Source organism: Amphiura filiformis, chromosome 10 (genome assembly GCF_039555335.1).
Source record: "Amphiura filiformis chromosome 10, Afil_fr2py, whole genome shotgun sequence".
NCBI classification, from domain to species: domain Eukaryota; kingdom Metazoa; phylum Echinodermata; class Ophiuroidea; order Amphilepidida; family Amphiuridae; genus Amphiura; species Amphiura filiformis.
Window position 1 is genome coordinate 22547345 of NC_092637.1, and position 18579 is coordinate 22565923.

Sequence of the window (18579 nt, forward strand, 5' to 3'; positions counted from 1 at the left end):
GGTTTTTAATAATGGGGAGTAGGCTCTTCCTGAATTTGCGCATTTCACGGTCTATCACTAGCTGCTGTAGATATCGCAACCAGAGTAACAAAGTATTGATTGCAAATTGCAAAGTACTGGTATGTAGCATAAGTGTACCGGTATGAGATAAAAATTGCTAAGCCAAAAATAATCCATTACACATGGCTTTAATTTTGATGATTATTGATAATTATAACCCTTAAACCGCACATGGTCATTGCTCATATGCACCCCAGACATAGCCTACCCTTTCATTCAATTCATACACGATGGCCAATGGCAGGGTTGTAGCTAGGATAGTTTTAGTGGTGGGCGGCATTTAATGAAAATCTTGCATATTTGGCAATTTTATACCAAAATGGACCAAATTCATGACTATAGAGTGCAATTTTGGTCTCTGATGAGTGGTGGGCTCCAATGCTAAAATTGCAGCTGAGTGATGGGCTCCAAAACTGAGTGGTGGGCTCTGCCGCCCACTGTAGCTACATCCCTGGCCAATGGTCAGTTCTTAAGATCCCCAGTTGTTGTGGATCATGCTCCAGTTCATTGGCTCCACTTTGAGTAATTAAGCCAAAATTCGTCAGCTGCATTCCATATATACATGTAGTAGTGGCTAATTTTTTATACCGGGGTATGCTTTTAATAACGTTCGCTTTCATTTTGCTAAGTCTCAGGCTCAGCAATCGTTACAAAGTGAATTTTTGTGTTTTTCACAGTGGCGTATTGACCATACGCCACATCGTATACATACAATAATTTAGTTATATTGGTGAAAATGCATACATGCATGCAAGGTAACATTGACTATACACTAATCAAACAATGGTATTGATCCTGTACAACTGGTCGTGGTTTATTTACAATCGATTCATTTAAAATCCCCATAGTAAACATTAATTTTGGCAAGAGTCTTCTCTCTCTGGAACGAGGATGCATCCACTGGCTCCGCGTAATGAAAAGATCTAACATGATTGGTCAATTTAGCTCGGCGAAGCGAAAAGTAAGCTACGCGTAGCAGCTCCACGTTGTGGCGGTTACGGCCAGCCATATATTGATCATGCGAAAATCGTAAAACATAGAATAGAAACAGTGTGGCAGGCGCTCAAAATCTCAAATTGTATGCTTAGCCTGAGTTGCACGGCCTATCTCGAATAAAATCACCATGCGTAGTTGTTGAAAAACGTGAGGATTCATCGGACTATCACGGCAATTTTTAACACGAAGATATAGGGATGATGACGGTGTGTGTAGTCACTCTCCTATGTGTACTCAGCTCAGGAGCTTGACAAGGAGCTCAATTATATAATATCAATATTTTAAAAAAGCATAGGATTTTCAAGAAGTAAGGAGCTCAATAAATTGAGCTCCTGGAATACTGTTCAGGAGAGCTGTAGGAGCTCCGGCTCAATTGAGCCCCGGTGGGATCACTTAACTTGCAATTTTGGGGTCACCAGGGGTCATCTGAGGTCAAATTAGTAAAAACTGTCGTATGGACATGAAACTTGGTGGGTACAGTCAACATTTAAAGCCAAATTTTGGAAGGTCATTTTGGGGTCACCAGGGGTCATCTGAGGTCAAATTAGTAAAACTGTCGTATGGACATGAAACTTGGTGGGTACAGTCAACATTTCAAGCCAAATTTTTGGAAGGTCATTTCGGGGTCATCTGAGGTCAAATTAGTAAAAACTGTTGGATGGACATGGAACTTGGTGGGTACAGTCAACATTTAAAGCCAAATATTTGGAAGGTAATTTGAGTCACCAGGGGTCATCTGAGGACAAATTAGTAAAACTCGTATGGGCATGAAACTTGATGGGTACAGTCAACATTTAAAGCCATATTTTTGGAAGGTCATTTCGAGGCCACCAGGGGTCATCTGAGGTCAAATTAGTAAAAACTGTCGTATGGGCATGAAACTTAGCACGAGGGGTACAGTCAACATTTAGAGCCAAAATTTTAGAAGGTCATTTCAGGGCCACCAGGGGTCATCTGAGGTCATATTAGTAAAAACTGTTGCATGGGCATGAAACTTGGTGGGTACAGTTACCATCGGCCAGATAATCGTGCCCAGCCGATAACCGCCAAATTCATTTACCTCTCTACCAACAGTTATCGCAAAAGCAGGCGGTCACAAAAGCAGGCGAGACTCGTGGTTCGAGAACCGCCTTGTTCTTATTGTTTTCAATTTACCAGTAATATTATAATGTGTCATTATTTCTTTTGAAAGATAAAATCTATTTATTTTACTACAGAAATTTCACATCATTACAAAATATAATGATCAATGTCTGATTTACACAACTCGATTTTAGGATTTCTTCAAACCTGATTTTCTGGAAAAGTTGTTTATTTGTGGTGCCCCATTATGCGCAATTTAAAGGAATACAGCCGACAAATTTTGAAGGAAAAATGCATTTTTGTAGCTTATTTGCAACCTATAATTTGGCAAAAAAATATGTCAAAATTTCAATTCAGAAGCTTGATTCCCCAGGAAATCTGAATTCAGTTTTGGGTGCTATACCTGGAATGCCGGGCTGCAGAAAAGTGGACTCAATTTTCGATACTATTACTATAGTAATCTCAAACCAGCATTGGGTGTATTTTAATGGGTGGGTAACATATGGAATAAAAAGCAAATATATCAATATCACTTAAATTGTAAATCAGTGAAAAGGAGCATTTTCCAGAGCTCTAGTTCAGTGAATTTGTTTTGAGCATAGGTTTCGACAGTGGAGTTTTTGCCTTGAGGGGGTATTATATTATATAGACTTTACAAGTTTTACAACAATACATTTTTCATAAACACCTACTGCATAATAGCCCGGCATAATAGTATTTCAATGTGTAATATTCATAATAGAAATATTGGGATTTGGGAACAGTCCATGCATGCAGAGATAATTGCATCCAAAATGTTGGCGCACCACCTGGGAGTGTTAGGATCAATGATTTTTATAGTGTTTTGTTTTGTACAGCACAAAGCTAATTAGGCATTCAAAGGTCATATCTGCTTAGTGCTTTACAGAGTAATAAATCCAGATCCAGAATAATATTAATATAGCTTCCATGTTACACTTATAACGCTCTTACATTGTAGGCCTATACATAATGTCCATTGGTTAGTGATGTATTAAAATGATAGTGAAACAAATCATGTTCACCACAAATCATGTACACCATGAACCAGATTCATTTTCAAGTTCTTTTCATCAAACAACATGCATGTAGATTTGAGTATAAAAGGAAGCAAATATTAGAAATAAATTGGGCCTACATCAGGATCTTAGCTAGAAATTTGAGGTTTGCCTGTCATTTGAATAAAATTGCCTGTCCCCTTAGAAAAAACTTCGGTGGTAAACGATGGCAAAACGTCAGTTTAGCATTTCGCCATCGTTAGCCATTGTTTCGCCGGTAAAACGATGGCAATTTCAATTACCAAGGGAGTCTCATCGGTTGATGATTTTCTACTTTGCGGCGTAAACGATGGTCGCTTTTAATCATCGGGTCAGCTCTCTAGGGGCACTAGAGTAGGTAGTTCAGTCAGGTTTTTGGTTGTAAAATTATTATGACAGCGCCGCTCTTGTTGCTGCTCCAATGCATTTATTCACGATTTTGAGTTCAAGTTAGTATGTTTTGTTGTTTAATACTATAGTATAGTAAATATTTAATCATCATGTTTTGGGTTTTTTAATTTGTCTAGGGCCTATTATCTGGCGTATTATTGCAGGGCTCCCGATACCTTGTAAGACCAACGGTTAACATAAAATATAATAATAAAAACGTAGATGTAGGCCTATTATTTACCTGCTCGAGACCGTTGAATGTCGTGAATGAAATCGTCCTGGCCTGGCCTGACCAGTTTGGCCCATCGCCGGGAATATGAGATTTAGTCCAATCGAACACCCATCAAAAAGTTTGCGATTCACTGATATTATAATTATAGACAAAATACTTTGTTACTTTTGGTTAGACCGTTAGCATGGTCAGTCGGCGGTATAATAATAGTATTACTAATAGGCCCAAGTCTCTTTACATTAAAAGTCACATTCAGTGATCCCAGCGCAAGTGTAAAAAAACTAAAATTTATTATAAATTGCTTAAAAGTGAAGGATAAGTCATTCAAATTCATTTAATGAATATTTTTGGAATGAAAAAGTTAGCAACAAACGAAGAAAATAGCAGTATTGAAGCATCATTCAAATACATGTATTCTAGCTAATTTATATACTCATGTCAAATGCCTTATTGTCTTAAATACACGGCTTTTGACTGAACTACTAGCAGGCTTTAGCACATCTATGACAATGACACATGGACATAGGTACCAAAATCGAATTTTGATAATTTTTCAACGTCTGGATGAGCAAATCAATGAATGGGACTTTAAAGCGACCGTCGTTTACCGCAAAGTGAAAAAAACATCAACCGACGGACTCCCTTGAGCTCCCTTGGTAACTGAAATTGCGATCGTTTTACCGACGAAACAATGGCTAACGATGGCGAAATGCTAAAGTGACGTTTTACCATCGTTTATGCCTACCACCGTGACCACTTTCTTGACCCTTAGCATGGTTAGACGGCAGCATCGGCAGCATTAATCTAATAGTTTTCTATATCATGTTGAAAAGCTTTGAAAGCTGCACACTTTCCATGTGTACGTACCGTAACTCATACGGCAACTTATCCATATATTCTCGCTTTCCCGTGCCATTCGGACAAAAACTCAAAAGTGCAATAGCCTATATCATGTTCAGATCAGTGTTATACGGGTCGGGTCATTTAAAGGGGCATTTCGTGATCCACAGCCTCATCCCCCACTTTTCCAAAAAAAGTTGAGATTTTTACACCACTGGATACATCTGGCTACATAATGTTTATGTACCAAATATTTCTTGCCGATTAATTCGTTTAGCAAAAATATCGCCAAATTTGAATTTCGTTCTGGTGCACCAGAACGAAATTACAACACATTGTCTATGGAGCAGTGTAATACACATAATCATGCATAACTCGCAAACGCAAAATCGGAATCAACTGAAATTTTGGAAATAAGCTTTTTTCGTGGATATCTACTGAAAAATGTCATAAAAAGAGGATGCTAGGATCACGAAATCCTCCTTTAAAAGCGATCTCCGAAAAGTTTGTTGACACGTTCATTAATTTCTCAAAAAGTAAAAATCGCAGTTCAAAATAACGGTTAAAATGATAGCCATTATTGGGGGCTAATTGTTGTATCGTCATTTGAAAGATTAATTTAAGGCCGATCACCTTGGTCTGGGGCGGACATTTTAAAAATGAATTTAGGAGAGCAGCAACGGCATCACTTGCATTACATTCCAGATGTTAAATCTACATCATATGCAAAATTTGAGGAAATTCGCAGACGAGTCCGCTTTTATTTTAGGGCCATTTGTCTATAACTGGTCTTTACATGTAGCCCTATGGAGAGAGTGCCCGTTGAGGGCGCTATAACCCCCATTTTAGGAACAAAAATGTGATTTAAAAAAACGGACTCGTGCGAATTTTCTAAAATTTTCAGAGTATGTAGTATGAACATGTAGAAATATAATCAAGTAGTTGCCCTATCTGCTCTCCTCCAAAAAAATAAAAAGTCCTATACCTCAATGATAATGAAACCTAGGTGCGATATTCAAATTTATTAGTAATTTGTAACTGCCCCAATAAAGTATCCTTACACTTGGAAAAATAATCACAATTTCCAAACTGAACAATGTTGGAGTAAATGTGTTTTTAATAGATGCACTATCTAATCCTGCACATTATGACACCACATTGAATCCAATGTGACTTCAAGAAGTGGGTGGGGTGGGGTGGGGTATTGTTTGTTTGTATGAAATATAAACGATGCATGAGATGATTTGATTATGAATTAGTTTATTATTCCCGGTAAGCACAACCCATACCTCCTCTTCCCTAAGTGTCTCCTTCTCCCCCTCCTTGCCTCCCCTACATTCGATATCTCCTCTATCTCGAGCTCCCCTTCCCTTTTCACTTCCAATGCTCTCTCCCATCTGTTTCTCTTTCTCCCTTCCCTTATACCTCCCACACACACCCTCCCCCCACACACACCCCCACTGGTTTTTCTTTTTATTTCTGGGATACAAACATTTTACACAGGTTGCGTAACCATGAAAATGGGGACACCCAGTTGGCACATAATAGAGCCCGATCTTCCCCAGTTGACTAGGAAATTGTCAAACATTCCTGACTTTTTACAGGGCAAATGGAGACATCACCCCCTATTGCCCTGTAGAGTGTCTTAACACGCTCTATATCCCCTGTTACCCTGTATAGAGTCCTTTTAAAAATCGGGATATCCCGGTTATGTATATCCCCAATTACATGTAAAAAAATTGGAATATATCCCCGATTGAATGCAAAAACCAACGCACACACACACTCTCTCTCTCTCTCTCTCTTTCCCCTTATATCTTCTAATTTATTTCCAGTAAAAATTGCTGTTTAAAGAGTGATAGAGTTACGCAATCTGCTGTTTAGTTATCAATTAGAACTTTGCAGAGAAACATGACAAGATAGCTTTTCACTGTACCTGATTGAAATACCAAAAGTATGTCAATATTTTGGTGCACTCTTAGCTATAATTTTGCTTTTTGCAAAACATGCACATGGAGGCGGATTATGTGGTTTTATATTAAAATTCTACTCAGCAAAAATTATTCCTAAAATATATAGGTATATCGAATAGACACGAGAGGTTCTTTAAATATTTTAAGAAACTCGTTGGAAGCTATTGTAGGACGCGTTTCGATTAACTGTGATCAAATTAATTTGATCTATTTTGGTTAATCTCATCAGCTACATTTTGCTGTGTTTGATCTTAGGATAGATGCCCATTTTAGGCTGTTTTGTCGCACATATATACCAAATGACCGTCTAGCTTTTTGATATTCAAATTGGTAGATGTGCGGATCAAACACAAAAGCGTGTTATATTTTAATCTTCACTACTTATATGGATGTATCTGGTCTTGATAAGACTAAGAAAACAAACCGATATAATGAACAAGTTTGAAAATACAACATACTTTGGTTTTGTTGGTTGAAACTATGATTATGAGCCCGTTTTAGGCATGTTTTTATAAAGTTCTATACATAGGCCTACAGTGCAGCGTTATAAATGTGCATATAAAAGAGCCTTATTATGAGGACCATATGATTACCCGATTGGGTGTGGTTTTATTATGGTTCATTATAAGGTCTATATATTTAAAATAACATGTTAACATGCAGATCAGGTACTTATAAGAACAATGGAACTAGTGTAACCAACTAAAGTGTCAAGGAAGCTCGTAAGGAAACATTCATGAAGATAATGTGATGATAGATAATTAATTTTCATCTAATAGATCCAACAAATCTCTCAGTGTAGGAGACATAGGGCAAATTCCGGTTTTGGAGTTAGCATCCGCTATACTTTGCAAAGTCGGAGTCAAAGATATATTAGGGTTTTGGTCTAAAATTATCTTTGCTCTGATAAGACGCTCTCCTATGTTTTGAGTGCGTCTTAAAGCTAGTATAGGGGGGCAAGGGAAGAGTTTGCACAGGTTATGATTATTTGATATAAAATGCCAGTTCCTGAGAAGTGCCTTTTTGATTTTTGCATTACCTCTTTGGGGGAAGTGATGCGTGCAGAAAACTAGAGGTATTTCCTCAGGTTTTTTTGGAACATCCTCTAAGTAAATATTTCGTCTATTGTATGAAATATCTGCTAGGCATGCGAGCACTTCTGGTTTCTTATATCCTCTTGTGAGAAGTTTTGAGATAAAGAAATCAAGTTTGTGCTCATATTCTGTCTCCGAGCTGGAGTTAAGAATATATCTTATATAGCCTCACCCTTAACCATGCCACGAAAACACGAATTTGGGTGAGACGAATCTCTTGAAAGATATTGAAATGTGTCACAGGGTTTGCTGTAGCATTTTATATCTAAGATCTGTTTGTCATGAAATCTTTCATCCTTGTATAGAGTTAAGTCTAGAAAATTAATTTCTGTTTTTGACCACTCATGTGTGAATTTCAGAGTCGGGTGCATAGAGTTGATACGACTTATGAAATTAGCTAACTTGTTTTCATCTCCTAACCAAAACATAAGAATATCATCACGATAACGGAACCATTTGAAGATTTTATCGCTAAGGAAATGAATTTCTTTTCCAACGAATGGAACATTATGTCACATAGTTCTGGGGAGCATTTTTGTCCCATAGCTACGCCTGTCGTTTGCAAATAGTATTTTTCATTAAATGAAAAACAGTTTCTATGCAAAATCGGTTTTAATAATGCTTCCATATGACGGATATGTGGCATTCTAGGAAAGTACATTCCTGGATTAACTTCTGTAAAAGTCTTTAAAACTTCTTTTTCAACTTCATTTTGAAGAACATTAGTGAACATTCCAATGCAATCTATTGTAACCAAAAGACATTGGGCTGGAAGTTTTAATTGCTCAATTTTTCTTATCGCATCTTTTGTGTCTCTCAAGTATGTGTTTTGTTTTTGAGCGAGAGGGACTGCAAAAAGTCGATAAATTCACCAATTTTTCACATGGTCCACTAACATTACTGACTATAGGTCTTCCAGTAAAGAACCGGCCAGTAGGGGTGGTTTTGTGAAATTATGGAAAAAAGTAGCAAGTTGGTGTTCGAATTTTATGTTCTATCGGATACAGATAGTCGTGTGTATTTTTATCAATACTTTGATCCCATAACATGAGGTTAAGCTGTTTTTGAACCAATTTTACCGTATCAAATGTCATGTCTGCATCGATTACAGTGTATTGATTACCTTCCAGCATGATTTCGCCTTCATGTATGTAATCATTTTTATTGATTACGACCACGCCACGAGATTTATCCGGTTTTGGAAAACCAAATGTTTCTTTTCCTTAATGATTTGAGAGCTTGACGTTCGGGTTTTGTCAAGTTATCGTTTATGTTATTATTCTTAATTTTAGAAAGCTCTAACCTCGTGGATTCTAAGTAGTTTTCTAGATCCAAGCAAGGTGTAGACAAGGGGTGCCAATTAGAAGCTCGTTTGAACTTGTGTGTTCGTTTTGCTTTCTTATTGGACATTAAATAACGAATGCGCATTATTCTCATGAATGTTTCTGTATCCCTATCAAGCATTTTTGCTTTAGGATCTTTTGGGATATCTACAAATTTCAAACCTCTCCCTAGTACAGATAATTCTGCATCAGAGAAATTTTCGTTTGCTAAGTTTATAACGAACTTTTTGTTCGCATTGGCTAAGTCCTTTATTTTTTGGACTTCTCTGATTTTTTGAGGGTTTGGGAATTCAAATGGCAAGTTCTAGACTTGATTTTGTCCTTAGTTTGCCGTTTGATACTCTGTTTACGGAACTTCCTGTTTTTTGCCATTATATTAACTGTGTATCAAAGGAGTACATGTACTGTGTTTTAATTGATACCAAGCATAGTGTAATGACGGCCTAAGATCATCTCTCTTTTTAGAAGATATGGGTGGCCTTAAAAAGGCCGTTTGGTTTTTGTACCGGCTTATATTTTTAGCCGGCGGTTGACTGCACCTCTTTGCTTCTTGAGATTCTTCACTTTCGGTGTTTGTCTGTCTTAGATGATCGTTTGGTGATCTTCCCAGATGATGCTGCCTTTTTCTTTTTCCTCTTCTGTTTCTTCATAGATTGGTCAACTATGTTGAAAAGCGTTAGACCCTTCTCCAATTCATCAGATGGTAGCGCTTTTTTGTAGTCTAGTGTGGTTTTTTGAGCCATGTCCGATGCTAATTCGTCCAAATCTTTCACTTTCTCGGTTAGCAGATAGTTAGCTGGGGTGTCCATCAGCTTTTGTGGGCATTCCCTCAAATTGTTCTCCCATTCTGATTGGAAAGCCCAACTCAGAGCTCCCCAGGTAACTGGGGAAGGTGTTTTGAAATGGAGAACATAGGAAGAATAACTTTATCTGCTGTAGCTTGCTTGATATCCAATCCGAGAAAATGAACATTTGATGCATTAGTTCGGACATGTTTGATTTTGCTCAACTCTCCCACACCATTTTCTTAGCGCGATCAGTCAGATGAATTTTTTCTCTCTTGGTGCTGGTAGCAACTCTCTGTCCAGGGGTGGGTTGGCTGTCATTGGTCTCCATCATCTCCGGTGACTTCAGTAGCTTCGGGATGCAGTATGCAGCTAAGTCGAGGTTTTTTTCCCGGAGTAGAAGGGGATGTTAGATCTAGCGAGGAGTCGGAATCAGATAACGCCATGGTAGAACGGAGGAAGAAAGCAAAATGATGCAGTCTCGGGTTTCTCTATATTAGGTTTTGAGAGGGCCCAGACGAGATGACTTAGTAAAGCCGTAGTAAACAAGTATTAGATCACCGAACCATAAAGGCACATGCGCATCACAGTTTGTTTGTTTTCAAAAAGCAATTCCATAATGCACAATAGTAGCAAATTGCTGAGTATGCGAGTGGGATGGCAATTGACATTTTGATTTAAGCGCCACTACTTCCAAGTATGTTGGACGCTGGGGGCTGCCTGACGTATGCGTGATATAGAGCAGAGTGCAATGTCTTGCAAAAGGTCGTGGGTCGGATCCGACCGGGAGTTTTCAAAAGCAAGACATGATTGATATATCTATTATAATATTGATATATACCAGTGCACGGAAGAAACTGTTCTCATTTCAGGCAAATAAATATGTCATTGCCATGTTTTAATAAGATCCAGTTTAATAAAGATGAAGAAAGTGGCACACCTGGTTGTCCATTTATTTCTTCATATCACGAACGAGCATTGACCTTATTTACCCTCAGAAATTAAAACCACTTTTGTCTTTTTTGTGGATTTAATGTTTCTCTTTATCTTATTTAGATAGGGTCTAATTAATACGTTTGTGATAACAAACAAACAGAGATTCCTTCGCTAATGAAATAAAGAGATCATTAGGAGAGAATTCAACGCGCACTGTCTATCGGGTGTTCCATGTCCAAAGCGAAGGAGCACAGAAGCGGTACTAAATGTTTAAAGAGTGATAGAGTTACGCAATCTGCTGTTTAGTTATCAATTAGAACTTTGCAGAGAAACATGACAAGATAGCTTTTCACTGTACCTGATTGAAATACCAAAAAGTATGTCAATATTTTGGTGCACTCTTAGCTATAATTTTTGCTTTTTGCAAAACATGCACATGGAGGCGGATTATGTGGTTTTATATTAAAATTCCACTCAGCCAAAATTATTCCTAAAATATATAGGAATATCGAATAGACACGAGAGGTTCTTTAAATATTTTAAGAAACTCGTTGGAAGCTATTGTAGGACGCGTTTAGATTAACTGTGATCAAATTAATTTGATCTATTTTGGTTAATCTCATCAGCTACATTTGCTGTGTTTGATCTTAGGATAGATGCCCATTTTAGGCTGTTTTGTCGCACACATATATACCAAATGACCGTCTAGCTTTTTGATATTCAAATTGGTAGATGTGCGGATCAAACACAAAAGCGTGTTATATTTTAATCTTCACTACTTATATGGATGTATCTGGTCTTGATAAGACTAAGAAAACAAACCGATATAATGAACAAGTTTGAAAATACAACATACTTTGGTTTTGTTGGTTGAAACTATGATTATGAGCCCGTTTTAGGCATGTTTTTATAAAGTTCTATACATAGGCCTACAGTGCAGCGTTATAAATGTGCATATAAAAGAGCCTTATTATGAGGACCATATGATTACCCGATTGGGTGTGGTTTTATTATGGTTCATTATAAGGTCTATATATTTAAAATAACATGTTAACATGCAGATCAGGTGCGATTATAAGAACAATGGAACTAGTGTAACCAACTAAAGTGTCAAGGAAGCTCGTAAGGAAACATTCATGAAGATAATGTGATGATAGATAATTAATTTTCATCTAATAGATCCAACAAATCTCTCAGTGTAGGAGACATAGGGCAAATTCCGGTTTTGGAGTTAGCATCCGCTATACTTTGCAAAGTCGGAGTCAAAGATATATTAGGGTTTTGGTCTAAAATTATCTTTGCTCTGATAAGACGCTCTCCTATGTTTTGAGTGCGTCTTAAAGCTAGTATAGGGGGCAAGGGAAGAGTTTGCACAGGTTATGATTATTTGATATAAAATGCCAGTTCCTGAGAAGTGCCTTTTTGATTTTTGCATTACCTCTTTGGGGGAAGTGATGCGTGCAGAAAACTAGAGTATTTCCTCAGGTTTTTTGGAACATCCTCTAAGTAAATATTTCGTCTATTGTATGAAATATCTGCTAGGCATCGCGAGCACTTCTGGTTTCTTATATCCTCTTGTGAGAAGTTTTGAGATAAAGAAATCAAGTTTGTGCTCATATTCTGTCTCCGAGCTGGAGTTCGAATATATCTTATAGCCTCACCCTTAACCATGCCACGAAAACACGAATTTGGGTGAGACGAATCTCTTGAAAGATATTGAAATGTGTCACAGGGTTTGCTGTAGCATTTTATATCTAAGATCTGTTTGTCATGAAATCTTTCATCCTTGTATAGAGTTAAGTCTAGAAAATTAATTTCTGTTTTTGACCACTCATGTGTGAATTTCAGAGTCGGGTGCATAGAGTTGATCGACTTATGAAATTAGCTAACTCGATTTTCATCTCCTAACCAAAACATAAGAATATCATCACGATAACGGAACCATTTGAAGATTTTATCGCTAAAGGAAATGAATTTCTTTTCCAACGAATGGAACATTATGTCACATAGTTCTGGGGAGCATTTTTGTCCCATAGCTACGCCTGTCGTTTGCAAATAGTATTTTTCATTAAATGAAAAACAGTTTCTATGCAAAATCGGTTTTAATAATGCTTCCATATGACGGATATGTGGCATTCTAGGAAAGTACATTCCTGGATTAACTTCTGTAAAAGTCTTTAAAACTTCTTTTTCAACTTCATTTTGAAGAACATTAGTGAACATTCCAATGCAATCTATTGTAACCAAAAGACATTGGGCTGGAAGTTTTAATTGCTCAATTTTTCTTATCGCATCTTTTGTGTCTCTCAAGTATGTGTTTTGTTTTTTGAGCGAGAGGGACTGCAAAAAGTCGATAAATTCACCAATTTTTCACATGGTCCACTAACATTACTGACTATAGGTCTTCCAGTAAAGACCGGCCAGTAGGGTGGTTTTGTGAACTTTTGGCAAAAAGTAGCAAGTTGGTGTTCGAATTTTATGTTCTATCGGATACAGATAGTCGTGTGTATTTTTATCAATACTTTGATCCCATAACATGAGGTTAAGCTGTTTTTGAACCAATTTTACCGTATCAAATGTCATGTCTGCATCGATTACAGTGTATTGATTACCTTCCAGCATGATTTCGCATTCATGTATGTAATCATTTTTATTGATTACGACCACGCCACGAGATTTATCCGGTTTTTGGAAAACCAAATGTTTTTTTTCCCTTCATGATTTGAGAGCTTGACGTTCGGGTTTTGTCAAATTATCGTTTTATGTTATTATTCTTAATTTTAGAAAGCTCTAACCTCGTGGATTCTAAGTAGTTTTCTAGATCCAAGCAAGGTGTAGACAAGGGGTGCCAATTAGAAGCTCGTTTGAACTTGTGTGTTCGTTTTGCTTTCTTATTGGACATTAAATAACGAATCGCATTATTCTCATGAATGTTTCTGTATCCCTATCAAGCATTTTTGCTTTAGGATCTTTTGGGATATCTACAAATTTCAAACCTCTCCCTAGTACAGATAATTCTGCATCAGAGAAATTTTCGTTTGCTAAGTTTATAACTTGAACTTTTTGTTCGCATTGGCTAAGTCCTTTATTTTTTGGACTTCTCTGATTTTTTGAGGGTTTGGGAATTCAAATGGCAAGTTCTAGACTTGATTTTGTCCTTAGTTTGCCGTTTGATACTCTGTTTACGGAACTTCCTGTTTTTTGCCATTATATTAACTGTGTATCAAAGGAGTACATGTACTGTGTTTTAATTGATACCAAGCATAGTGTAATGATGGCCTAAGATCATCTCTCTTTTAGAAGATATGGGTGGCCTTAAAAAAGGCCGTTTGGTTTTTGTACCGGCTTATATTTTTTTTTTGCTTTTGACTGCACCTCTTTGCTTCTTGAGATTCTTCACTCGGTGTTTGCCTGTCTTAGATGATCGTTTGGTGATCTTCCCAGATGATGCTGCCTTTTTCTTTTTCCTCTTCTGTTTCTTCATAGATTGGTCAACTATGTTGAAAAGCGTTAGACCCTTCTCCAATTCATCAGATGGTAGCGCTTTTTTGAAGTCTAGTGTCAAGACCAGATACATCCATATAAGTAGTGAAGATTAAAATATAACACGCTTTTGTGTTTGATCCGCACATCTACCAATTTGAATATCAAAAAGCTAGACGGTCATATATATGCGACAAAACAGCCTAAAATGGGCATCTATCCTAAGATCAAACACAGCAAAATGTAGCTGATGAGATTAACCAAAATAGATCAAATTAATTTGATCACAGTTAATCGGCTAAACGCGTCCTACAATAACTTCCAACGAGTTTCTTAAAATATTTAAAGAACCTCTCGTGTCTATTCGATATTCCTATATATTTTAGGAATAATTTTGGCTGAGTGGAATTTTAATATAAAACCACATAATCCGGCCTCCATGTGCATGTTTTGCAAAAAGCAAAAATTATAGCTAAGAGTGCACCAAAATATTGACATACTTTTGGGTATTTCAATCAGGTACAGTGAAAAGCTATCTTGTCATGTTTCTCTGCAAAGTTCTAATTGATAACTAAACAGCAGATTGCGTAACTCTATCACTCTTTAAACATTTAGTACCGTTCTGTGCTCCTTCGTTTTGGACATGGAACACCCGATAGACAGTGCGCGTTGAATTCTCTCCTAATGATCTCGTTATTTCATTAGCGAAGGAATCTCTGTTTGTTTGTTATCACAAACGTATTAATTAGACCCTATCTAAATAAGATAAAGAGAAACATTAAATCCACAAAAAGACAAAAGTGGTTTTAATTTCTGAGGGGTAAATAAGGTCAATGCTCGTTCGTGATATGAAGAAATAAATGGACAACCAGGTGTGCCACTTTCTTCATCTTTATTAAACTGGATCTTATTAAAACATGGCAATGACATATTTATTTGCCTGAAATGAGAACAGTTTCTTCCGTGCACTGGTATATATCAATATTATAATAGATATATCAATCATGTCTTGCTTTTGAAAACTCCCGGTCGGATCCGACCACGACCTTTGCAAGACATTGCACTCTGCTCTATATCACGACACGTCAGGCAGCCCCAGCGTCCAACATACTTGGAAGTAGTGGCGCTTAAATCAAAATGTCAATTGCCATTACACTCTCATAGCAATTTGCTACTATTGTGCTGGAATTGCTTTTTGAAAACAAACAAACTGTGATGCGCATGTGCCTTTATGGTTCGGTGATCTAATACTTGTTTACTACGGCTTTACTAAGTCATCTCGTCTGGGCCCTCTCAAAACCTAATATAGAGAAACCCGAGACTGCATCATTTTGCTTTCTTCCTCCGTTCTACCATGGCGTTATCTGATTCCGACTCCTCGCTAGATCTAACATCCCCTTCTACTCCGGAAAAAAACCTCGACTTAGCTGCATACTGCATCCCGAAGCTACTGAAGTCACCGGAGATGATGGAGACCAATGACAGCCAACCCACCCCTGGACAGAGAGTTGCTACCAGCACCAAGAGAGAAAAATTCATCTGACTGATCGCGCTAAGAAAATGGTGTGGGAGAGTTGAGCAAAATCAAACATGTCCGATCTAATGCGTCCAATGTTCATTTTCTCGGATTGGATATCAAGCAAGCTACAGCAGATAAAGTTATTCTTCCTATGTTCTCCATTTCAAAACACCTTCCCCAGTTACCTGGGGGAGCTCTGAGTTGGGCTTTCCAATCAGAATGGGAGAACATTTTGAGAGAATGCTCACAAAAGCTGATGGACACCACAGCTAACTATCTGCTAACCGAGAAAGTGAAAGATTTGGACTAATTAGCATCGGACATGGCTCAAAAAGCCACACTAGACTTCAAAAAAGCGCTACCATCTGATGAATTGGAGAAGGGTCTAACGCTTTTCAACATAGTTGACCAATCTATGAAGAAACAGAAGAGGAAAAAGAAAAAGGCAGCATCATCTGGGAAGATCACCAAACGATCATCTAAGACAGACAAACACCGAAAGTGAAGAATCTCAAGAAGCAAAGAGGTGCAGTCAACCGCCGCTAAAAATATAAGCGGTACAAAAACCAAACGGCCTTTTTTAAGGCCACCCATATCTTCTAAAAAGAGAGATGATCTTAGGCCGTCATTACACTATGCTTGGTATCAATTAAAACACAGTACATGTACTCCTTTGATACACAGTTAATATAATGTCAAAAAACAGGAAGTTCCGTAAACAGAGTATCAAACGGCAAACTAAGGACAAAATCAAGTCTAGAACTTGCCATTTGAATTCCCAAACCCTCAAAAAATCAGAGAAGACCAAAAAAATAAAGGACTTAGCCAATGCGAACAAAAAGTTAGTTATAAACTTAGCAAACGAAAATTTCTCTGATGCAGAATTATCTGTACTAGGGAGAGGTTTGAAATTTGTAGATATCCCAAAAGATCCTAAAGCAAAAATGCTTGATAGGGATACAGAAACATTCATGAGAATAATGCGCATTCGTTATTTAATGTCCAATAAGAAAGCAAAACGAACACACAAGTTCAAACGAGCTTCTAATTGGCACCCCTTGTCTACACCTTGCTTGGATCTAGAAAACTACTTAGAATCCACGAGGTTAGAGCTTTCTAAAATTAAGAATAATAACATAAACGATAACTTGACAAAACCCGAACGTCAAGCTCTCAAATCATTAAGGGAAAAGAAACATTTGGCTTTCCAAAAACCGGATAAATCTCGTGGCGTGGTCGTAATCAATAAAATGATTACATACATGAAGGCTAAATCATGCTGGAAGGTAATCAATACACTGTAATCGATGCAGACATGACATTTGATACGGTAAAATTGGTTCAAAAACAGCTTAACCTCATGTTATGGGATCAAAGTATTGATAAAAATACACACGACTATCTGTATCCGATAGAACATAAAATTCGAACACCAACTTGCTACTTTTTGCCAAAAGTTCACAAAACCACCCCTACTGGCGGGTCTTTACTGGAAGACCTATAGTCAGTAATGTTAGTGGACCATGTGAAAAAATTGGTGAATTTATCGACTTTTTTGCAGTCCCTCTCGTTCAAAAAACAAAACACATACTTGAGAGACACAAAAGATGCGATAAGAAAAATTGAGCAATTAAAACTTCCAGCCCAATGTCTTTTGGTTACAATAGATTGCATTGGAATGTTCACTAATGTTCTTCAAAATGAAGTTGAAAAAGAAGTTTTAAAGACTTTTACAGAAGTTAATCCAGGAATGTACTTTCCTAGAATGCCACATATCCGTCATATGGAAGCATTATTAAAACCGATTTTGCATAGAAACTGTTTTTCATTTAATGAAAAATACTATTTGCAAGCGACGGGCGTAGATATGGGACAAAAATGCTCCCCAGAACTATGTGACATAATGTTCCATTCGTTGGAAAAGAAATTCATTTCCTTAGCGATAAAATCTTCAAATGGTTCCGTTATCGTGATGATATTCTTATGTTTTGGTTAGGAGATGAAAACGAAGTTAGCTAATTTCATAAGTCGTATCAACTCTATGCACCCGACTCTGAAATTCACACATGAGTGGTCAAAACAGAAATTAATTTTCTAGACTTAACTCTATACAAGGATGAAAGATTTCATGACAAACAGATCTTAGATATAAAATGCTACAGCAAACCCTGTGACACATTTCAATATCTTTCAAGAGATTCGTCTCACCCAAATTCGTGTTTTCGTGGCATGGTTAAGGGTGAGGCTATAAGATATATTCGAAACTCCAGCTCGGAGACAGAATATGAGCACAAACTTGATTTCTTTATCTCAAAACTTCTCACAAGAGGATATAAGAAACCAGAAGTGCTCGCATGCCTAGCAGATATTTCATACAATAGACGAAATATTTACTTAGAGGATGTTCCAAAAAAACCTGAGGAAATACCTCTAGTTTTCTGCACGCATCACTTCCCCCAAAGAGGTAATGCAAAAATCAAAAAGGCACTTCTCAGGAACTGGCATTTTATATCAAATAATCATAACCTGTGCAAACTCTTCCCTGCCCCCCTATACTAGCTTTAAGACGCACTCAAAACATAGGAGAGCGTCTTATCAGAGCAAAGATAATTTTAGACCAAAACCCTAATATATCTTTGACTCCGACTTTTGCAAAAGTATAGCGGATGCTAACTCCAAAACCGAATTTGCCCTATGTCTCCTACACTGAGAGATTTGTTGGATCTATTAGATGAAAATTAATTATCTATCATCACATTATCTTCATGAATGTTTCTTACGAGCTTCCTT

At 37.3% G+C, this 18579-nt stretch overlaps 1 protein-coding gene across 3 annotated transcripts in view; it reads left to right on the forward strand.

Annotated features, from left to right (window-relative positions):
- Positions 1–18579, forward strand: part of LOC140162650 (peroxisomal carnitine O-octanoyltransferase-like) — a 61579-nt gene continuing 43000 nt past the window's right edge. For all 3 annotated transcript variants that reach the window (XM_072185928.1, XM_072185929.1, XM_072185930.1), the window contains exon 1: positions 1–119. In XM_072185928.1, coding sequence (XP_072042029.1) covers positions 12–119 — 108 coding nt within the window. In that variant the 5' untranslated portion in view covers positions 1–11. The remainder of the gene's footprint in view (positions 120–18579) is intronic.